The sequence below is a fragment of the Notamacropus eugenii genome, chromosome 4 (assembly GCF_028372415.1).
Source record: "Notamacropus eugenii isolate mMacEug1 chromosome 4, mMacEug1.pri_v2, whole genome shotgun sequence".
Classification (NCBI taxonomy): domain Eukaryota; kingdom Metazoa; phylum Chordata; class Mammalia; order Diprotodontia; family Macropodidae; genus Notamacropus; species Notamacropus eugenii.
In genome coordinates, this window is record NC_092875.1 from 345,003,469 (window position 1) to 345,027,635 (window position 24,167).

At 40.4% G+C, this 24,167-nt stretch overlaps 1 protein-coding gene across 2 annotated transcripts in view; it reads left to right on the forward strand.

The window, feature by feature from the left end:
• The first annotated feature begins 976 nt into the window (after positions 1-976).
• Positions 977-24,167, forward strand: part of NKD2 (NKD inhibitor of WNT signaling pathway 2) — a 95,867-nt gene continuing 72,676 nt past the window's right edge. Inside the window, exons 1-3 of one of the 2 annotated variants that reach the window (XM_072605347.1) lie at positions 977-1,822; positions 2,072-2,101; positions 2,901-2,998. In XM_072605347.1, coding sequence (XP_072461448.1) covers positions 1,798-1,822; positions 2,072-2,101; positions 2,901-2,998 — 153 coding nt within the window. In that variant the 5' untranslated portion in view covers positions 977-1,797. The remainder of the gene's footprint in view (positions 1,823-2,071; positions 2,102-2,900; positions 2,999-24,167) is intronic. The other variant, XM_072605348.1, reaches the window with a different exon arrangement.

The following is a 24,167-nucleotide window of genomic DNA, read 5'->3' on the forward strand; positions in this document are numbered from 1 at the left end:
ATTTATTTCACCACTAGTTGTGTTAGCTAATTGTAGGACTTCAGGTATAGATATTCTCTTCACTTCTGCGTCTTCATCAATATGATGAAGCTATTGGATTAGGCTATTTCTAATGTTCCTTCCATTTCTAATGTTCTGGGTGTGTGAATCCTTAAATTGGTTTGAACTACAATGTCAGACATACGAACAGTAATAGTAACTTCATACAATCCCTTCATGTAGGCAAAACATGCTTACTTACATTTTCTCATTTGACAAAATCATAGGAGTATAGATTTAGGGAGAGATGGTAGCTTCTCCCTCCTCCCCCACCCTGTTTTGCAGAGAAGGGAAACTGAGACCCAGAGAGATTAGACGTCTTGAAAATAGTTCATGAGATTAAAACATTTTTGTTTCTTATACCTGCGCATATGCCTGTGTATGTATGTGCGTAAATGTAAATAAATGTATATCTACATACAAAGCATGCTATATGAAATATACTATTTTTAAAGCATAAAACAAAGGCATCATCTTGTTAACTAAGCTAACTGGATCCGTGTGCACCACAAATTGTGTGATTTACGTCATAATGTCCATCTTTTGGCTAAGATTTTTCGACTGGACTGGCAACATCAATGAATTCAAGAATCACTATCCTGTTCACCCTGTTGTCTGCAGACACAGCTTTAGTGCCTGTGGATTTCTTAAGACTCCGTAATACCATTTGGGGGGCAAAGATGAAAATGATCTTGGAAGAACAGGGTTGTCGTTCTGGCTCCCCGCAGAATGAGGATCTTTTCTTGTCCGTTGGAGCTGAGAGGGGGAGAATTAGCTCCTTCGGTCTTCTGAGACCCCCTGGAGTGAACAGCCAGCCTCTTGGGCTTGCCACCATGTTCAGCAGACAGCTTTTTAAACGACTGGAGAGACCAAGTTGGTCTCTGTACGCAGCGCAGTCTGCGGCCGCCAGGGGCGCTGCACAGGGCAGCGATTAAACCCCCAAGCGCCCGGCGCGCGCTCTCAGAGTGCAGCTGGGGGCCCGCACACGCTGCCGCTGTTGCAGCTGGAGGTTTTTCCTCTTTTCCTTCTGCTTCTCTTATTCCTCCTCCTTCTTTTCTTCCTCCTTCTTTCCCCTTCCTTGCACCTTTTCTTTTTTTTCCTTTTTTCCCCCGTGCCTCTCTGTGCTTTCCTCCCTCTACCCCCAGCCTTTTGGGGAGGCTCCGGTCCCTCCTGCCTTCTCCTGCTGCTCTCACGTTTCTGCAATCGCTGCTGCTGCCGCCGCTGCTGCTGCTGCTGCTGGCGCTGGCGCATCTGCATCCGCGCCACCACGGCAGTGCTTACCCGGAGGGGGGCTGCTTCTCGCTCCCGCCTTCCCATCTCTGGGTGCTTTCCGCATCCTTAGTTGTGTGTCGTCTCTAGGTGAAAGACCTTTACCTCTCCGCCCTTTCACTCGCTCCCACCTTCCCAAAGACCTAGGACCGGGGCTGAGGTGAGCGTGGGGAGTGAGCGGACTAGCGAGCTAGAGAAAGACTGGCCACGGCAGCGGCCGCTGCGCACGGTGACTTTCCTTGCGCGGATTCCATGTGGATCTTTCGGGCTTCACCTCTGGTTTTTGGATTACAAATCTGCACCTGAATGATCGCCTTGTCCCAAGCCGGGAATCCGCGTCGGGGCCAGCGGTAGCGGCTGCAGAACCACGAAGAAGAGCTGGGGGTGGGTGGGTGGGAAGGGTGGGAACCCTGGGGAAAGAAGAGGCTCCCGCCAGAGAAGGACGGATTGAACGGACTGCATTGGCAAGAGAAGAGTGTGGAGAGCGGAATGGGGAAATTTCAGTCCAAACACGGTAAGCGCTGGAGTTCTAGCTGCTGTTGGGAAGCGGACAGGAGAGAGGGCTCCTGGGGTGGGGGGATTAAGGAGGGCGGGAGAGCTGCTTGCGATGGGCACTTCACCACGGGATGTTGCATCCTTTTGCGGGTTGAAAAACAGACATTTCAACTGTGTTTTCCCCCCTTTTCCCTTCTCCTCTCCCTCCCCCCGACTCCCCACCTCTCGTCTCCCTCTCTTTTACTCTGCCTTTGCCAACTGGCGACAGCAGCATGCAAGAGAAGAGAAAACCCAGAAGGTGAGAGTAAAGAGGGAGCTGAGGTGGGACGGTGGGTGGACTGGCGATCCGACAGGGGCGCTTGCTGCGGATTGCCTGGAACAGGCCTGTTGGGTGCTAGCCTGGTCTGAGCTTCGTCCCGTCCCTTCGCTTCCATATGGGTGCTTGGGAGGAGGGAGGAGGATGCTGCCTTCGATCCTGGGGAGAAGATGCTGCTCTCCCTGCTGCTGTGGTGGTTCATGTCTGCTTGGCTTACTGACTCGGGGAGGATTAGGAGGGGGATAATAAGGAACCCGGTGTATCTCCTCCTGAGCCCTAGTCGTCTCATCTAACAGCAAATCTTACCTTTTCCTGCTCTCGAAGGGAGAAGCTTTGATCTCCCTTTGATATGGGAATGTGAAAGACGAGTGATTTTCCTCTCTTGGAAGAGACGGGACTCTGTGTATTTCACTCCTCTCAGCTGGGGTTGGAGAACGGTTTGGCTAATGCTAAAACTGTGGCGGGGAAAGGCTGCTAGCTACCTTGGGACCTCACTTGAGACTGGGTGAGCCCCTCCTGGCTGCGTCTCGAAGTCAGGCTCTCTCCAGCGATAGGATTTCCCCGCCCCTACGACCCCCCTCCTCACATCCCCCAATCCGGTGCGAGCCGGTAGACTGAGAGTCGGAGGTCGGATTGCCTCTTGCCTCCAGCTTGTCATTTTTGGAAGCGCATCTTATAACCACTCGGAAGTGTGTGGTTTTGCCTTCATTAATAGTTTGCTTCCCCCCCTTTCTTTGGATTGTCTGTTGTCCGTGTGTCCCGTGCTGATCGGGTGTTGCAGGAGACAGCTTTGTGGTGAACTCCTACGTGGGCAATCGTAAAGGCTTGGAAGAAGGAGACAGGTTCGGAGTCGGAGAGCACAGGTCGCGAGACAAACAGGTGAGAGACGCTACCATCCATCCATCCGGCCTGTAGCTTCAGCAGCTGCCTAACAGGGCAGGGGAAAGACACATTCTTTCCACTTGGTTCCTTTCTAGTGATAAGCTCGTACTGGTGCTCTGGCTTCTTCCAGAGATAAGGAATTATTCTTCTTACATCCTTATTTGGAATCTCAGTATTGTACTCAGATGTAATAGGGGAGGGAGCTAGTTCCTAGTGTGAAATTATGCATCAGAAGTATAAAGTATCTATGCCTGGTGATTCAGTGTAACACGTTCTCCCATTTGGGAGTCTAAGAAGATTTAATACATTTCTGGAAATGACAAAGGTACAACCTGAAGAGTAGACTGAGTTACTAGGTTTTTACCTGTAAAGTGGAAAACAATAAAAAATCTTTTTTTTTTTTGCATTTAAATCAAAGTAAGAATGCCAGTGCCTAGAAATACCAACCATGCTAAAACCTGGAGACATTTAGTAGAGCAAATGCCCTCAGTTTTTGCCAACTTTACCTCATCTTTCTGACCAAAGAGATCATGTTCCTCGGAAGAGAAAGGAAGACTCATGGGTCTAGGAAGTTAATGTAGACTTCTGATTGGCATGGCTAGACTTTGGATGAAATCTTTGATTAACTTCTAACATGTATTGGAAATGCATTCACTGTTGTGGATCATTCCATGTGAGTTTCCTTGTTACATGAAGTGTAACTGAACATTTTTTCTCTCTTCTTATTTCTTCTCTTTGTCCTTCCCACTCTCTCTTTGAAATACAGTTTCAAGAGTTCTTAATCTGTGGTCTGTGAAAATACTTTTAAAAAATTGATGACTGTATTTCAATATAATTTTAATTTCTTTTGTAAGCTTCTGTATTTCATGTATTTGAAATACTATTCTGAGACCATACATAGGCTTCATCAGACTGAAAAGGGGGTCCATGACATAAAAAACAGTTCAGAACCCCTGATTTAGATGTTATGAAACATATTAGTCTCCAGATAATGAGACGTGTTTGGGGTAAAGAAGAGTTTTCTAAAGTAGAGAGGATCTCCCCTTTAGTGGGAGCATCAGGGTCATGTGGTAGACTATAAGCTCCTTGAGAGCAAGGACTGTTTCATTTTCAGCCTGTATGTCCCCTGGGAACATTTTAGACATTTAATAAATACTTGTTGAATGATTGATTGATGGATGGATAGACAATTCAAAATTCAGATGCCGAGTTCAAATTCTGCTGCTTCCTACTGTGACCATGGATAAATTGCTTAATCTCTCAGCCTGTTTCCTCATCTATAAAATGATGATAATATATCCCCATATTTCATAGCATTGTTGTAAAGTTCAAATAAGATTACACATGTAAAATACTAGATTAGTGTCAGATATTATTATACTATCTGAGTTTTACCAGAACATCACCTCTGCATTTGCCTATGTGCATAAACTGACCGGAAATAGGAAAAATTATTTACAGAAAATAAAAGGGGAAGTACTTTGACATTTTTCAGATACCAGAATTAGCTTTCTGGCAGAATATAGGATGGCTTGTACAATTATGGCCAGATCAGGCTTGACCAAAAAATATAGTTGGCTTGGATTCATTCATGAGCCCAGATTGTATGGCCAAAGTGGATGGCAGGCACATGGAGTCAGCAGATTTGTTCATGTGTGGAGACAACATCTGGTAAACAGAACCCACCAAACTTTTGTCCCCAGGCAGAATGAAATGGCTGTTTGGCAGTCCTCCCATTAGTGTGATCAATGTAGACTGCCAAACTAAGTAACTCAGTCCCCTCTCACCCCACCCCTCCCCCCCACACCGCCCCAAACTCTCCAGTGGATTTCATGGCATGATACTTAATGGAATTGCAAGACGGTGCTGATGAAACTGATCTCCAGAGCATTTAGTCCTGCCCTCTTCCCATAAATGAGTCTGAACCTAAATCATTTAAGACAAGTGTTGGCTTAGACATTAGCAACTTTCAAAAGGACAATCATCCTTCTGGTCTCTGTGTTTTGTTTATTTGTATAGTTATCAGTCATTTAAAGTCATTTGCTGCTGTGGGCATAACACCAGTGTAGTTCCCTGAAACTGAAGTGAGAATGTGATATATTAGGAGTGTATATGTATATATGTATGTATGTATGTGTGTGAGGATATGGTTAGGCTAGGCGTGTATGTGTGTGTATGCATACATATATACCTAATTTATCAAATCACATATTGAAAGTGGTAGAATAAAATTTGTGCTTGATATGTTCTACCACTTTCAACATAGGATACATAAAATCTTGCTAAACTAAATATTTGCAAAGATGATAAAGTTTTAAAAGTTACCTGCTATGTAAATGTTCTTAATATTTAGGGGGTGTGCCTATATATTCTTTCTCAACATTTTTCTCCATCTATAAACTTAAGACATTTACCCATTCTTATTTTTGGCAGAATTAAAATATTGTCTGCTTCTTTTCTATGGATTACATATTGTCTCAGGGTGATAGAGAGATGTTGAAAACCAATCAATTTTGTGCACTCTCTGTGTCTCTCTGTGTCTGTCTATCTGTCTGTCTATCTACCTGTCTGACTCTTGTCTCTCTTTCTGCCTCTGTCCCTCTATCTCTCTGTTTCTGTCTCCCTGTCACTCTCTGTCTTTCTATCACTCTCTGTCTCTGTCTCTGTTTCTCTCTGTCTCTCTGTCTCTCTCTCTGTCTCTCTGTCTCTCTCTCTCTCCCTCCCTCTCCCCTCCTCCTCATTCCCTCTCCCCATCCCCCAAAGCTTGGTCTTGTACATCTTATCCAGCTCTCATTTATATGTCATTAACTCCTTCAAAATTTAAAAAAAAAAAGCACATTTTTTAAATGGCCTATTAAAACTAGTATTCAGGGTAAGAAAAGGGGTAGTTATGGATTACTGGTTATATAAAGACTTCCTAACCAGCTATTAAGTCTCCTTCCTTTATGACATTAGGTCTTTTTCATTTTCCCTAGCTTCTGCTCCCTTACCTGAAAACAAAGCACTTATTAACTGCTCCATTGGGTGTGATCAAATCAATAATAAATGTTTCCAAAACCCTTTGAATTAGCCTAGTTTATATGCCTTGGGAAACTGATCTATTAGATAAAGGTAAGTTCACCTACTTGTTTTTAATAGGGTGTGGAGGAAGAGAAGCATGTTCAAACCAGTAAGATTCAAGTATTTTTCCCCCAAGTGTATCTGATATTGTAGCCCTCTGAAAATTTGAATTGATTATCTTGACCAATTGTGCTGCATCTTACTGATTATAGGATTGTTTTAAAAGAATAGGTGTTTCTTGAAGAGGAAAAACAATGTGTCAACTATGGCAGATATGAAAAACTTATGCTCATATTCTTCTTGAACCCATAGAATCTTGAAGTTGAAAAAGACCTTCAAGACCAGCCTTCCACCTGATTCAGGAATCCCCCTCAACATCCCTGACAGCCTCTGCTTGTACTCCTCCCATTACAAGGAACTGTCTATTTCCAAAAGCAATCTATTCCATTTCTGACTAGCTTTCATTGTGACAAGGTTCTTCCTTCTGTTCAGCTAAAATCTGCCTTCTCAAACTTTTCGTCGGTCATCCATGGAGGCTACAAAGACAAAAATGAAGATGGTTCCTGTCCCTAATGAGCTTCTCATCTCCTAACTTTCTAGGTTAGCCTGCTTCTTTCTTCCTGAGCTATACAGGATCCCTCTTCCATATCACCACCCTTCACACACCTAAAGACAAGTGTCATGTTCTGCTTCCCTTCTCAAGGATAGGAAAATATCTTCAGTTGTTTTAATTGTTCCTCGTACACCTTGGTTTCCAAGCCTTTCATCATCCTTGTGACATACACTGTCTTATCATTGTTTGTCTTAAAATGCTAGCTAGAGCTGTACAAAATTCCCCATGTATGTGCTAACTAGTTCAGAGAAGAGATTGTCACCTTCAAAGATGTGGGTCTTCTACTTCTATTAGTAAAGCCTTTCCTTTTTTGGTAGTGTGTTAGCAGTGGATCACAATGAGCTTGCTTTCAGTTAAGTTAAATCCCTTAGCCTTTTCCACATAAATTAGGACAGATTGATTATCATTTTGTATTTAGATTTTTGATTTTTTGAACCAATGTTCAAGACTTTACATTTATTCCTATTAAGTTTCATCTTATTATTTTCAGCTCATTATTCCAACTAACTAATATGCCTCAAGTTTCTCCCCACTCCATTCTGTCCTTTGTTCACCTCTGTTTGGTGTTCAAAGACCAGACCACCCCACTTCCCTGTGTTTTCAATCATCTTACACCTGCCTTCCTGCCTCATATTCTCCACTGGCCTCCTGGCTGTTCCAACAACTACTCCATCTCTTGTCTCGGGCACTTTCTCTGGTTGTCCCCCACACCTGGAATGTTCTGGCTTCCAATCTCCACCTCCTGGAATCTCTGGCTTTCTTCAAGTCCCAAGTAAAATCCTATCTTCTACAAGAAGCCTTTCCCAGCCCCTCTTAATACTGGTACCTTCCTGCTTTGAATTCTTCCTTCTTTATTTGCTTGTTGTCTCCCTTTTTAGGTTGTATGCTCCCTGAGGGTGGGGACTGTCTTTTGCCTCCTTTTGTATTCTCACTGCTTAATACAGTGCCTGGCACATAGTAGGCACTTAATAAATGTTTATTGACTGGCCAAGTATTATGGTGAAGTCTGCTTGACAAAAGCAGAGGGAGATGGCACAATACCATAGCCCTTCTAGGAAGGCTATTAGAATGGGCAGCTGTGAAACCATCTTTAGTCATATCTGCTAGGTACAGTAGGTGTTATATAAAGGTCCTGGCCGGATTATTTAATAGAAAGATAAGAAATCACCAAGTGTTGGAAGGAGAAAGGGCCTTAGCAATCATTGATATCAACCTACACATTTCATTGATGAGGAAACTGCGTAACCTAAAGTCACAAGGCATAAGTGAGCTGTTCTAAGGTTAAATAGAAAAATTAGATATTTTCTTAAAGTGGTTAAGAATGGCATCTTGGCAACTTAAGAGTTTTCTGAAGAACTGAGATTTCATTTGCAGTTTTTTGTGTGATTGAATTCCACAAGGTCATAGGATGTTGGACCTGTAAGGAAGGACCATAGAATATAGTTCAGTTTTTGCTACAAACCATTTTCAGAGAGGAAGAAGTCCCTCTAAGTGTTGTCTGGCTCAGCAAGGCCTCCAAGCCACCTCCCTCTAAGCTGATGAGAACTCCCCCAAAGTGATTTCCTTTTTAAAAGATTAAGATGCTTTGAATGTTAAGAAAATGTGGACCGAAATTGTTGTATATAGCAAGTGGCCTATGGAGAGAAGTAATTTATGTATATTCATCACTGCCATTCAGATATCATCACATTTATGTTGAAGATATAGACCTCTAAAAACAAAATGACCCTGTCATTGAAAAACATTGAGGTTTTAGCTAGTGAAGAGGAGATTTATACTCAGAGTGAATTTAACTAGCTCCCAGTTGGGAAAGTTTATAGTCTTAGTTTGGGACTTTAAAGTTTTTTTAAATGAGGGGTAATTTAAACAAGAAATAGCAATGGCATCATGTTTCACCATCATCATTGCTGTCACAAAAGAATTATTCCAAATAACTCAAAAATGGTCTTTCAATTTCCCACGGAAGTCAGATATGAAGAAACAAAGCAAAATGAAGAGTTGTCTTCCAAAGCAGATTGGACAAGAGGGCTATGGTACAGTGACAAGAGCACAGAATTTGAATTCAGAAGAGTTGGATTCAAACCCTAACTCTGCTGTGTGACCTTTCAAGTCATCCAACCTCTCTCATCTCTAAAATTATAGAATTGGATCTCAAAGGTTTCTTCCAAATGTAAATGCTATGGACTATTTCCTGACTTTGGAGGTAGTATATGTCTACAAGATAAGCTACTTTACAAACTGATAAATTCTGGTGTCCAGAAAGGAGAGGTAAGATGAGAAAATGTCCTACATTGTTTATGAGTCAATAGGCTGAAAATTCCAATTTCTAAAAGCAAAGAGCTCTTGAGCTGTAATATCAGCTCCACTCCAGCTAGTCTGCATCATTTGCCATGGTTTTATTAGCTGATTTTTGGAAGTTTTTGAGAAAAAAATTCATAGGCAGGAAACAAACGGCCAATGTACACAAAAATTTTGTGCCAACTAAGTAACAGTTTGTTTTCGTTCTCTGTCACTTTTATATTTGTGGCTTATTTACCTACAGAATTTTAGTTTTATTAGTTAAGAACTTACATATTGCTTTCCTTAAAAGAACATAAGGCCTATTATAACTATCAGAAATTCAGATTCTGAAAGAGAACTGTCATCCCCCTTCTATGTCCTCATGAATACATATCCTGTAAGTTGCCATCTGTCTAAAAAGAGGCATAATTTCAAAGGAACTATTACAAATGCAAATAGCAAATTATTACATTTAAAAGATTTAGGTTCACTTAGTGAAGTTGTTTAATATATGGTGCTAATCAAAATATGGTTGAAAGTTCAACAATCTTTGTGTTCTCAGAACACAGAGTCCCCAACCAGGACTGTGTAACATTCTTTGTAAAGTTTCCCTTGGGTATGCTAGGAAGAACAATTGGGTGGAAGGATGGATGGATTGGCATGAATCCATCTTTGCTCCTAGAAAAATGACTCTAAGACCATGGTGTCATTGTGATCCAGAACAGAATATTACAGTAAAATCTGGGATTATGGTTTAAGTGCGAGGTGGGAAACTTTAATACAAAGCCAACTTTCAGACAACTTGACAGATTTTCCATAAAAGACTACACCTTTCAGGAGATAAAAATCATCAAACTTGGCAAATAAATATCTCATGAAATGTAGACTTCAGTAGATAAAATTCCAGTAACCATCAAGATTTCATAGCTCCTATGATAAGACGACATGGACTACTGAGAATGTACTTGACATCAGGGGAGACCTCAGTCCACATTCCACACCTGAACCTTTCTGGCTTTGTGACCATGGGTAAGTCAGCTAACTTTCTGAATCTACATGTCTTCAGCTGTGAGATACCTGTGGTTCCCTTCTCATTAGTCTTTTTTTGAAAATTTACGTAAAGTCCTTTTATAAGTCCTTAAAGGTTAGAGCGATGGTGAACACCAGCTATTAAGACCTCTCGCCTCACTTTTAGTGATTTATTCTTTATCAGTGGAAGTAGTGGTTATGATGTTTATCACTGGTGCCATAATCTTTTGATAATTACGCTTTTGGGGGTCAATCACAAAGGTAGCTATAGAGTCCTGGACCAAGAGAGAGTCAGAAAGATGTGAGTTCAAATCTGGTCTCAGATACTTACTAACTCTGTGACCCTGGGCCAGTCACTTAACTTCTATCTGCCTCATTTTCCTCATCTGCAAAATGGGGATAATAGTTGCACCTGCCTCCCAAGGTTGTTATCAGGATTAAATGAGATAACATTTGTAAAACACTACAAATCTAAAGCTCTATGTGAATTTCATTATTATCTATTGAAATCTATTTAGTATTTATGCCTGTTTGGTATGACAATTGTTAATAAGGTTTCATTTTTAGTTCTAACTTGGAAGTGCCTGTTATACGTGAACTGCTAAATGATGAGGGAAATACTATTATATAGAGGTCTTGACTACTAGCTCTTTAAATTTATTCCTGATGACTGAAAACATCTGGATTGTCATCTAAACTGGGTACAATATTAATGTTTGAGAGAATTCCTGCCATTTCTTTGGCAGGAGAACTTAGGAAAACAGAAAAATATGGGCCGCCCAAGCCCATATACCTCAGTTATTCACATTTATCTCCCTGCTGCATCTTGATTATCTGTGTATGGGATACAGCAATAATGCAATGCAGAAGATAAATATATTTATTACCAAACAATAAAATAGAAGAGAGACCCAGTGGAATCTGTAGGTAGTTAAGATGGATCCAACAGTTTCTGAATCTTTTACACCATCTTTCCTTATTTCCTTAGCTGATAAGTGCTTCTGGGGGACTTTGAGTGTTTATATAACCAGACTCTGGGAAGGTCTCTTTCTCAGTCTGTATCTGTTTTTCTCAAGGAGATAACACTGCTGGGTGATGAGAGCCTCAAGATAAGAGTTGGGATTTTTTTTTTTTTTTTTTGGTTATTGTATACTGTGAGCAGGACAGGACTTTCCACAGGGGAACAATAAGTCTGTTACCTGTCTGGTGAGGTTGTTGTTGAATTGTTTTTCAGTCATGTTCTTTGTGACATCGTGGCGTTCTCTTGACAGAGATACAGGAGTGGTTTGCAATTTCCTTATTTCAGATGAGGAAACTGAGGCAAATGGGGTTAAATGACTTGCCCAGGATCATACAGCTAGTAAATGTCTTAGACTGGATTTGAACTCAGGGTATCCTGAATCCAAGCCTGGTACTCTATCCACTGCACCACCTCCCTGCCCTCTGGTGAGGGCCAGACAGAAAATGAGCCAGAGATGCACTCTTAAAATAAAAACCATTCTTAGAATGTAAAAACTATTTGAGGAAAGAGACTATGGCATATTTTAAACTTTGTATTCCCAGACAAAGGGCAACCAAGTGTAACAGATGCAACGATGGGCTAAGAATCTGGAAGACTTGGGTTCAAACTCTGCCCCTGACAACTTTGTAGCTCTGAGCAAGTCACGTGACATTTTTATGCCTTGATCAACTCCTTATTTACTAAGTCAGACTGATGGTGATTTCTGTTGGTGGGGAAGTCTCTTTTAGTAGAATTGGGCTGATTCTAGGAGTATTCCTCAGCATTTAGCACAGTGGCTTACATGTATGGAAACTTAGTAAATATTTGTAAAATTGCTTAATTTGGGAATTCTCCAATATTTATGTGTCATGTACTCCTTTGGAGAAGCCTAGGGACCCTTTCTCAGAATGTTTTTAAATGCATAAAATGCATAGGATTACAAATATAATTTCACCAAAATAGTTACCAATTTTTTTTTTTAGTTTGCAGCTCCAGATTCAGAACACACAGTTTAATCAAATTGATTTAAAGGATTTAACAGCCTTCCCTCTTCTGTAGGAGGGGAGGGAGAGGGAGGGCAGTGGAAATATTCACAGAGGCCCCTTGGCATGGAAAGCCCCCTTTTGGCCATATTCTCTGTACCTCTTCCTTGTTCATTTGATTTAGTTTCATGCCCCTTACTAGCTATATTGGTTCTTACTAGACATGCTGTAATGCTGTTTCTCCATTGATGAAAGGAAGTCATTTCTGTCTTTTTGGCTACCTTTAGTGAGTTAGTGACTTCTGGTCGTTGTTGCCTTTTTAAATGGAAAAAAGTTTTCAAATGGGAGTCAGGCACAGTTTATCTCTTGACATTTGGAGCTTTCTGAAATAACCTGGAAGTGTACAGAGAGTCATTCCAACAGGAACCAGGAGTTGATGAAAGCAAATCAGGTTGAGTCAGTGCTTACGTTTCAAAGAAAAATGACCCAAACTGGACAGAGCCAAATTACATCCTGCAGGTGTCATACAAAAACCTCTCCCAGTTTGGGTTTGAGTAGGACTTGTGAGGAAACCATAAACTGACTTCAGAAAAATAACTAGGTTTAGAAGGAAAAGCCTTATATAATCTTATGAAGTTATTAGAGAAATATTATCCAGAACTCTATGGAAGTCCAGAATGAAATGCGGTCACGGCACCCTGCCAGTGTTAGTGTGTGGTTTGTTACCAAGTTGAACGAAACCTGACAGTTGTTTCTAAGAGAGGAAAGGTATTGCTGAGCACTCCCCTCGCGGAGATCCTATGGGCATTGTGGTGAGGCAGGCAACTCAAAGGATTTATTCATAGAGGGGCCCCAACTTGAATCTCTTTCCTACTTCTGAGGAACTTTTTAGAAAACATCATTGATGGCTAGAAGACGTCATGCCTCTTGCCTCACATGTTAATTTTAGATCAGACATGAGTATAAGTAATCTAAGAACCCCTGTCCTCCAAGGGGAAGCAAGTGAAAAATGTGTTCAGTAAGTGGTACAGATCCAAACTGAGGAGTGACTTCAAATTCAAAACTGGATCTACTGAGTCCTAAATGTCACCATCTCAGAGGCCATCTCTTCCAACCCGCTTATTTTATAGAAGAGAAAATGGGAGCCCACATGGATGAAGTGACCTGCCCAGGGTCACCAGGGAATAAAAAACAAGGTGGAACTCGAACTCAGGTCTTTTGATCATTGAGCTTCCCCCCGCCTCCCCATATTGCCACTGCCTATTTCTGATAACCTCTAGGACTTCTGTTCTGCCTTCCTTATTTTTGTTTAGTTTTCCATAGGTTCCTTTCAATTTTGACTTCTCTCCCAGGCAGCCAGGTGTTCTTCTGTTCACTGATGGGTGAGAAGGAAAATGAACATCAGCTCTCTGTTTTTATTACTTCTGGAGGACTGGTCAGCAGCTATTTTCATTCTACTCACAGTTAGTTAGTTACCTCTTGGACTGGAGGGAGTTCTGTTTTTCCCTTCCTTTTAAATCATTCCATTTGTAGTCTCTTCTGTTCTCTGTTTGAGCTTTCATCTGGCAGAAGTTCCTGCAGGTGAGGTACCTATTGGAGAATGGATCAGTGCCCAGGGAAGCCACAGGGCTGCTCTTAAAAAAGGGGAATCAAAGATTGACGTTTAATGTGGATCTTTTTCTTCTTTTTTCTGAATTCTAATCTCTTTTCTATCAAATTCTAATTGCTCAGGGATGCCACCTCTTGTTTATAATTGTCTTCTTCTCGGGTAAGCCTGTTAAGCCAACAGCATCCATCATCTTTTCCATTGAGGGACCTAGGGATTCTTGTTGGGGTTTTTTTTTGGCTTCTCTTCTCCATTAGTTGCTCTTAGAAGCTCATAGAAAAGTCCCTGTAGTGAGGTTACAAAAACTCTTTCATGTTGGAGTTTAAACTTTGTGTTGTTTGGAGTGAAGTTAGAATCCACAAGACAGGATACAGCAAAAGGGAAAAGAAGACCCCCCTTCTCCTAGAATTTGGGATTATTTTTATTTTTCATTTTTTAAAAGTACAGTACAGCCTGGAGTAATAGCTGCCTCCTAACATTTGCTGACATCTATCAGTTATATGACTCTGGACTCCATTTTTTTCTCATTCCCTTTACATGAAGCAAGGAAGTTGAAACAGAATTCTTAACTTTCTCAGGGAAAAAACATTCATTAGGCAGAGAAATTTTGTTTTCACTTAAACATGGAAATAAAGAAGAGTCTATTCTAGATTTGCCTTGGTTCAATTTCCAGTCGTAAATGTAAAAGCAATGCAGCATAAGGAACAAAAAGCAGCTCATTACACCCTTTGGACTTGGCTTCAATCTGCTAAGCCGAGGTGTGGCTTGGTTGTCTTCTCTGAGACTTGTATGTGCCCTTCTCAAACTCGGTAATGTTGTCGTCTTTTCCCGCCATCATCCCAGCCTCATTTACTCCATCAGTCTGGAGCAGCAGCTCTCAAAATGTGGTCCAGAGACCCTAGGTGGTCCCTGAGACCCTTTCAGGAGGTCCATGAGGCCAAAACTATTTTAATAATAATGCCATGGTATTTTAATTTCAAATATCATAAGCATTAGTAGTTACAGCCTATATAAACAAAAGCTCTTTGGACAGGGTCTTCCATAATTTTTAAGAGTATAAAGGAGTACTGAGACCAAAAGTTTGACAATACCCTGGTCTAGAGCAGAGATATAAAACTCATTGCCCTGTGGTCTGTAAAACTCCCAAGTTTGGCCCAAACCAGATTAAAATGTAATTAGGAAATATTTAACAAAATAAATTTAAAATGTAATTCAGCACAAATAATGTTAATTTATGGTTTTCTAAATCAATATACAACCTACAGAAATCCATTTCTATTTCAGTCTGATACCACTAGTCTAGAGAGTGGCTGCTATAAAGGAAGTTTTCAACATAGTGCAGCACACTGGGATTTCTTGGTTATGACAGGCTGTTCCACACACATAGTGAGCAGGTACCATGTGGCAGTGGGGACCCTGATGGTTTCTATGAAGGAGGGCATAGTGATATAGTGGGAGACTCTGGACTCAGATCATACTGCCTCCCAACAAGTCCTAGTCCTAAAGATTTCAGGTCCTCCTTGACTCTCTGTGGCTAATGAAACTCCTCTCTTGGGAGGAACTTTATTGCACTGAATTTCTTTATTTTAGGAAGGATAAAAACTTCCTGGGAGTGAGATCTTATAACTTAAGCTTTCTCTCTCAGTTCATAAAAGTTCAACACAGACTTCTGAGATCAAGTAAGAGTTCTCTGGTCACATTATATATTCTTCTAAAATGGTCATGAACTTCTCAATGAAACTAGTTGCTGTGCTTTGGTTCCCCTCCCCCTACATTTTAGAAAGCTTTCCAGCATCCAGCTGGGGTGTGTCAGTGTCACCATATTGTTAACCCACATTTTTACATGCTGAACCCTTTTTCCCCCTGGAAGGGATTTTAGGTTGGAGGTAGAGCTGGGGGAAAAGGAGGGCTGTGCCTTTTTTCTTTCATTTCCAAAGCCAATTACTATAATTCCTCCATGTTGTTTTAGTTGGAAAGGAGGGTGGGCTTTTTTTTAACTGTGTCCCAAATATCCAATTTTAATAGACCTTGTAAAAGTGTTTCCCTTGTATTCATCAGTAAAAGAAAATGTATTTAAATGCAATTCAAGCTTTGAGCACTAATTTCCTTTCACTCCAAATGAAATAGTAAAGAGTTTTACAAGGGCAAAGAGGAGGTTGGTGGATAGGTTATAGGCAGGAGAAGTGGTTGGTTGGGGGATGTTTTTAAGGAATGGTTGGGCGTTTTCTCAGACAGTTGGTTAATTGGATTTGCCATCTGCTCTAGAGAAACATCAAAGAGCTTGAAGTGGGGGATTTTGAGGCCCCTCTTTCGATCACTAGCAGTGATGGTGATGTCCTGCCTCATGGCCAGCTGCTCCATCTTCTATCTTCTCCCAGGACAGATTTTTTTTTAATTATTGGTTTGGCTGGGAGGTAGAGCTAACACCTGCCTGGAGTCCTTCTAGGCACAAGAATATGCAACTTTGGCGGGTGAAGCAGTTGGCCAGAAGTCTGCAAGCTGCATTTGATTCTGCTGCAAATTACACTACTTCTTCTTTTGTAATGGGAAGAGGCATCTTGGGGACATGGAGGGTGCCATTGTTGATTCCTGTTCCAAGATTCTCTGTTTTCTCATAGCATTCCATTGATTCTTGTATCAACCTTTGGATCCCCACACCCATCCCCAAACCTTTTCCATCTTAAAGACTTAATGTTCTCCCTAAAAAGAACTGGAATTTTTATGGGTTTATCAACCACCAGGGTGCTATATTCATTTTCTTCTACATATAGTGTACCTACTCTATTCCAATAACAAACCTCTTTATTTTTTTAAACAGTATCAAATAGTGTTGACAGTTATAGTATGTATAGTATAGTTTCAGATCTGGTACTGACAGGCTTCTTCCTTCACTTTTTTTTTCATTATTTCTCTTGAGATTCTTGACCTTTATATTTCTCAAGATGAATTTTGGTTTTCTTTTTTGTTTTAGCTCTACAGTGTAATCCTTTAGTGGTTTGATTGGTATGATACTGAATAAATAAATCAGCTTAGATAATATTGGTTTTTTTGTTATATTGGCGCAACCCAACCATGAGTAATTAATATGTTTCCAATTATCTAGGGCTATCTCTTTTTTTTTCCTGTAAAGAGTGTTTTTGTTTATGTAGGTCCTGTGTATACCTTAGTAGGTAAAGTCCCAAATATTTTATACATTCTGTAGTTATTTTGAATGGAATTTCTTTCCCTGTCTCTTCCTGCTAGGTAAGGCACGTAGACGCAGTCATTGGAGGCAGTGTAGTGTTCCAGAATGAAGACTAGATTTGAAGTTAGAAGATCTGGGATTAAATCTCAGTTCTGTGTGAACTTCTTTGTGTGAATTTAGGCCAGTCACTTTATTTTCCTGGGCCTCAGCTACCTCATCTAATCTGTAAAATGAAGACTTGAACAAGATGACCATGGATGACCATTCCAGCTCTAAGTCTACAATACAATTAAGAAAAGCTCTGGGCCTACCTTGGAATTAAGTATTTCAAAGGAAAATTATATTAAAAGATGTTCACTTGTAAAATCTGAAATGGGGAGGAAAAATTACACATAGGCTTTTAAACTTTGTGACACATGTAGAACTCTAAGATAGAACTGCTTCAACAAAACTCGTTGGCTCTTAAGGCTTTCATCTGAATTGTGAATTCTTACTTTGTGGTTCTCGTAGATGATGCATTTACCTATTAGGATCTGCACATCTGACAGGAAATTGCTTTCATGGATTTCATTATGGATGTTGCTTAATTTTGGAAACAATGAATATAATCTCACTTATCCAATGCCACTCTTTTGCCTTATTCCTAGCTTAGACGTAACCTTGGGTTCTTCAAGTCCTAGGCCAGGGGAATACAAGTTCTATCAGGTTCTAACAAGATGGGAAGCCTCTGAGTAGGGAGGGGTCCAGCATCAGTCTGCATGTATCTGTTGTCTAAAGACCAGCCCAATTAAATTCAGAGAGCCACATTACTGGGACAGGTGGTGACATTTTTGGCTGGTCCAGTAAGCTGTGGAGGGATCATGATATGAGTCAGTGGAGAGAGGAGGGAAGGATTATCAAAATAGCTCTTGATAAAAATCACGGAAGCAAGTGATGAACTTGAGATGTTATAGATGGAACTGACTTTAGAGTGAGGAAGGCCTGTGTTCAAATTCTTATTTAAACATATATTGCCTATGTGAACCTAGATTAGTCACTAGGTGGCACCATAGTGCTGAGTCAGGAAGACCTGAATTCAAATTTTGGCAATGACATTTACTACCTTGTGAGACCCTGAGCAAGTCAATTCACCTGTTTGCCTCAGTTTCCTCATCTGTAAAGTGGGAATCATAATAGCACCTTCCTCACAAGGTTGTTGTGAAAATCAAATGAGATAGTATTTGAAAGCACATAGTACCATTCCTGGCACATAACAGACATTATATATGTTAGATAATTTTGTTATTATTACTTAATCCTTTAGTCCCATCTCCCCCCAAAAAAGAATTCTCTAAGATTTTAAGGCTTTTCTAATACCATCTGTTGCTGGTACCTTCTCCTTTTTAACTATCTTCAATTTATCATGTGTATGTTGCATGTGCTTAGTTGTTTGAATGATGACCTCTCCGTGAGACTGCGAGCTCCTTGAAGGCAGGGGCTATCTTTTGCCTTTCTTTGTATTTCTGGCCTTTATCACAGTGCCTAACACATAGTAATTGCTACACTTACTGACTGAATAATTATTATTTGCAGATGAGTATTTAATCTGCATCATTGTAGAGGGAGACTTCATACTGGGACTGCCCTACACTATTGAAATCAAAGGTCTGACAAAAAAAATACAAGAAATGTTTTCTTCAATTAACTATTTTTTAAAGCTAACAAGTTGCATTGAGTAGAAATTGCATTGAGTAGAAATTTTTAATGTAGTAATTTGATTTTTATTTATTAGAATAGGTAGGAATGGTTAGGTTGTGATGTATGGATCCTGTTGTGGTTGTTTGTCCATCATTCTTGAAGAGACCCATGACATCAGGAAGGTGATACCAGGATGTGCAAGTGAATTGCTTTTAAGTGAAAGAGGGTTATGCAAGGACACCAGCCCCACTTTCTTCTCTGGAACCATCTGGGTCCAGTGGCAAGATGTAGATCAGGATGACTGGAGATGGCCCTGGATGCAGTGAAGGACCAAGGCTTTTTTAAGCTAAGGTCTTTCCCAGATCTACCTTTCAGTGATTAAGGCTAGGTAAGAAATGCAGCGAAGAATGGCCTCTTTCACCTAGTTAAAAAAATCAGTCTAGGAGAGGAAGACCCTTGGGGTTTCTGGTCAAAATAGAAACAATTGCCATTTACAGCAAACAGGGCCCAAACGATGACCCAGTGGGCTTGGACTGGAACCTATTGTTGATCAATCAATGAGAGTCAGAATGATTTGAGGTTAAGGTATGGTCCTTAAGAAAGAAATGTAGCTCATAAACCCCAAAATATCTCAGTATGGATTCAGGGATCCTTTGGCCAGAGCCACAAATAAGGGTATGATACCCTATGTGGACTGTGAGAGAAGATGGGGGAAAGAAGGGAGGAGCAGAGGGGAGAAGAAAGGAGAGGAGAAAAGAGGGGAGGGGAGGAGAAGGGAGATTCAGTTTATGTATGTTATTTCAAAATTTGTGAAAAAAAAGTTGGAGAGAAGAGAAAGTCAATTCAAGATGAAACCAATATTCCACTTTTAGACTGACATGAAATGGCCTGACTGGGTAGCATCTGCCTTTTTACAGGGCTTCTTAGTTCACATGAAACTAGTAGGAAATTTTGTCATATGTGAAACTAACAGAAACAGCTACATTTAACTGGCTGTCAATTTTAAAAGTAGGCTTTATTACCTTTTTTAACTTAATGGTTTATTTCAAGTTGTCATGAATCACCTTTACCTGCCTAGGTAACATTGAGCTAGGTGACTGATAGGATAGATCATTACATTGGATTGATTTGGTGAGCAAGAGTATTTCAAATCATGAAATTAGATACAGGTCTTCTGTATCTAAGGTCTTATTTCTAAACATTAATGAAGTTTGGCTACATGATGCTATTGTCCATTTAATTCATTCATGCCTGGTTCTTCATGACCCCATTTGGGGTTTTCTTCACAAAGTTCCTAGAGGGGCTTGCCATTTCCTTCTCAAGCTGGATTTACAGATGAAGAAACTGAGGCAAGTTGGGTTAAGTGACTTGTTCAGGGTTACACAGCTAGTAAGTGTCTGAAGCCAGATTTGAACTCAAGGAAGATGAGTCTTCCTGACATCTGTTATCCACTGCGCCCCCTAAGATTCTTGAATAAAGATAAATTAGGAGGGTGTTTGAAAAAGTGGAATTATTTCTGCACTTGAAGTCAGGAGGACCAGTATTCAAATTCCACCTGTGATCCTAACTGTGCACCTTGGGTAAGTCACTCATCCTCTTTTGAACCTCACTTTCTTCCTATGTAAAATGAGGGTGATAATATTATTTACCTCACAGGGTTGTTGTGAAGATTCAGTGATGTGACATCTGGGAAATACTTTAGCCGCCTTATGTAAATGTCAGCTCCTATCTTGTCCAGTCTTCTTTATTTACAGATTAGGAAACTGAGGCCCAGTAAGGCTACCAGGCTGGCCTAAAGTCATCCTCCAAATACGCAGCTAATCCATAAAATGGGGAAAATAAGAACCCCTGAGATAATGTATGTAAAGTAGCAAAACTTAAAGTTCTGTATACATATTAGCTATTATAATTAGGTTGTGTCCATTTTAGAGCTGGTGAAAATGAGTCCACCCAAGCCTCAATGACTTTCTTAAGATCACTGCTGTTACTAGTGGTGGCAATTAAAGGTTGCACACATGCCAGCTAGTTCATAGTTATTCCCTCCAATCATATTCCCTGACTTTATGAGGTTACTAACAAAGGTGCTTGCACTGAAGGCCCCTTCCATCAGAAACCTGCATTTTTTTACAGCTCTTCCTCCATGTCCATCATGACACAAGAAGGAGTGGATTAAGACAAGGAAGACATTGGGACAGCACATAAGGAGAGTTAAAGAACATGTCTGAATTACTTGAGAGAATAAAGAGAATTGCTGGTAGCAAATACAGAGCTGAATTACAAATCTTATCTTTCTTCCCACTTTGGGAAGCATTAAGAGAAAAGCATTATGTTTTTTCAGGTCCCAGAAAAAGTGGAAACCACTAACTTTTTTGTAATTTAAAAGCAAACAATTACCCAGCTACTCTCTCAGATTAAAAGATTATTGTTAAGTGAAAAGAAATGCTTCCATTTAAGTTTTAGAGACAGAATTTAGTCTACTGGTTACCAGATTATCAATTGACAGGTATTTAGTGAAAACCCACTATGACTGCTGAGTAGCCATGTGAGTGTGTATATGTGTGTGTGCACATGTGTATGTATATGTGTGTATGTAACATGCATGTGGGTTTCTGAAATTGTGCAGGTCTTTGCAAGTATGCCTAGTATCTAGCCCAGTGCCTTATACACAGTAGATATGTAATACATTTTTGCTGAATTGATATTCAAGTATTGTTGAATTAAATTTGCACTTAGCATTTTTGGAAAAGTGTGTAGAGTTGAGGGTCACTGTTTATAGTCCATAGGTTCTTAACCTTTCTTTTATCATGGACCCCTTTGGCAGCCTGGTGAATAGTATGGATATGAATATATTCTCAGTATACAATTTTTTAATTCACAAAATAAAATACATAAGACTACAAAGGAAACTAAATATATGGAAATACAGTTATCAGATTTTTTTAAAATGAATTCATGAATAAAATATATAGGCAATGGGGTATAGAAATCTATCTTGCCCTACAGGAAATAGAAGAGAAGGGGATGGGGGGAGGGTGAGAAAAGGGAGGGCAGATTGGAGGAAAAGGTAATCAGAATATATGGTGTCCTGGGGTGGAGGAGGTTGGAAATGGGGAGAAAATTTGAAATTCAAAATTTTGTAGAAGTGAATGTTAAAAGCTGAAAATAAATAAATTTAATTAGAAAAACGTAAAATGAATTCATGTACCCCACATTAAGAACCCCTGGTTTAAGGTGAGCATGCTACCCTCCCATTTTACTGAGAAGTGCTAAGTAAGATTAATCCTGAATCTAAGGAATAAGATAGATGTTCACAGGAAATATAGGGGTAGATAACAGATCCAGTGATAATCCATGGAACCTTTACATGCTGACTAGAAAGCTGACTAGAATGTGAGCATGCATTGTAGCAGCCCCCCAAATTGTGATATGATTGATGTGCTAATGCAATCAAATAAAAAAAATAGAAAGAAGGGGGAAAAATGATTGTTTTCCTCTCACAGGTGCCTAGAGAATAATACCTTTCAGATTCCTTATCTTATTTTATCTATACAACCTTGTGAAGGAAGCAAATCAGATAGTATTACTCTAGCCTTTTACAGGTGAGGAAGCTGAGGCAGAGAGCTTAAACATCTTGCCCAGGTCTGTTACTCTTTGGGGACAGCACAAGAATGAAATTCAGCCCTCCAAGTTTAGCATTTCCCACTACCTCATGGTTTTTCTAGCTGTTGTCTATGTATCCTCTGGCAGTGATTGTGGGTGACCCAAAGGGCAATAGTAACCCAAGAGGTACCTGGTGGATGCAGGTGAGCTGCAGTGTGTTTCCAGTGATGACCGACATCACTAGAAATACTGCAAAAGAACTAACTTGACATCTGTCACTGAGGAAATGCATCCCTGAAAAAGGACATAGACTAGATTGTGTGGTGAGATCAAAGTACAGCAGGTGGACAGCTTGCAGATACCAATGCCCATTGGATGTGGAAAGGTGACCTCTGAGATACTTTCCAGTCTATAGCGACCTAGTACCTGGGTGCATCCTCTGTGGAGGATCTTTGGATGTTTATGGTCAAGAACCAGAGACACACAGGACAAGGAGTTTTGGATGGGTCACAGTCTACAGCAAGGAAGGGAATTTCTCATATTGATGAGATCACAGATCTATTTGAAGCAATGAACTGGAGAAATGAATGAAGGGAAGCTAATTCTATCATACCTTCCCAGCCCCTTTGGACTCTATATTCCAAGAAGTAGCCATGATGGGCTAGCATTTGGCAGATGGGTTTGACACTACATAATGAAGCTACCTTGCACTTAATATTATATTTGGAAACCAGGCCTAGTCTTGGATGTTGAGTGCCTATTATTCATCTTTCCTCTTACTAGAGAAGAGCTTCTTCTCAGTTAATTATAATATTGTGAACCATCCATCTCCTTTATGTAGCTTTCATGACTTGAATCCATACTTCAGAAGCATTTAGCAGACACCTAGCTGCAGAGCAGAATGCTCTAGGTGCTGTTTCCTTGGATCAGCAGCTAGAAGGGCTCTCTGGACAGCATTTGCTTAGGTTTCTCCCATTAATGCAAAGGGACTTCAGTAGGAGCTTGAATAGCTAAACAATGCCTATGTCAAGGAATCCTGTCCCTTCCTTTAAGGCTACACTCAGTAATCATTTAATTTCTAACCTGAGTTGAGAGACATTCCATCAATCCTCTAGAGACATTTTCCACAGCATAATAAATGATCTGCTTTTGGCTAAGTCCCATGGTGAGGCTCTAAAAATTTAAATGTAGCATTGGCTTTGGTTTGGGCATCTCCTTGGGATGCTAATTCTTAGCATTAAGAACCTGAATGTAATTAGACATAATGCTTTTCAGAAACCCAGCTCTCCCTCAAAGTGAATTACATCAACTGCTCTCGTTTATGTGAACCCTCATCTTCTTTCATGTCTGGGGAGTATTTGGCAAGGCACCGAGCTGGCAGGCTTTTATGCCAACATTAAACAAATTGGGTCTGTTAGATCCCGTTTGTTATGCCCTAGCTCGAATTTATTTATAATGATAGCCAGCTCTTGGCAGTTTGAAGTAGGGGGATTTATTTTCCTTTTGTTCTACACAGTGTCTTCCCAAGGAAATTGCAACTAGTTGTGAGCTCTGAAGTCAGGAGGAGCTAGCTCCTAGCAGAGAATATTTTAACATGAAACAATTCAAATTGGGATTATGTTTATGTGATAGTTAAAATGTCAGGGCTGTTTTGAGTTTACTGCTGATGATGCGGTTGGGTTGTATTTGTAGCTTACAACTGAGAGTTAGGAATAATAACTAACGGGAGCCATCACGCTCCTTCAGGACTCACAGGATAAGGATGAGACCAGAGAGAGCTTTCTGCCCAAGGGGTGCTGTCAGCAATGGGTAGCCCCCTCTTCCATTTTCTGTTTTCATACAATTTATAAGTGTTGGAATCCAAGGGTTAAGTTAAATGTGTACCCAGGATTGTATGGTATGTAGTACCCCCTAAAGGGAAGGGGGTTTAGTTACTGAGTTTTCTCTCCTTTCAATTCACTTTCATTTTAATTGGTAAAGCAATTGAAAATAATTTGAGGTGTTGACACTCTCATTTGCCCTTTGACAAAATATTCTTTTATCTTAATAGGATCTACACCCCTGGATGAGCTCTGCCTTTTGTGGGTGCACTTAGACCCTTCCTGTCAGTTCTCTTTTCTCATGGGTTCCCAGC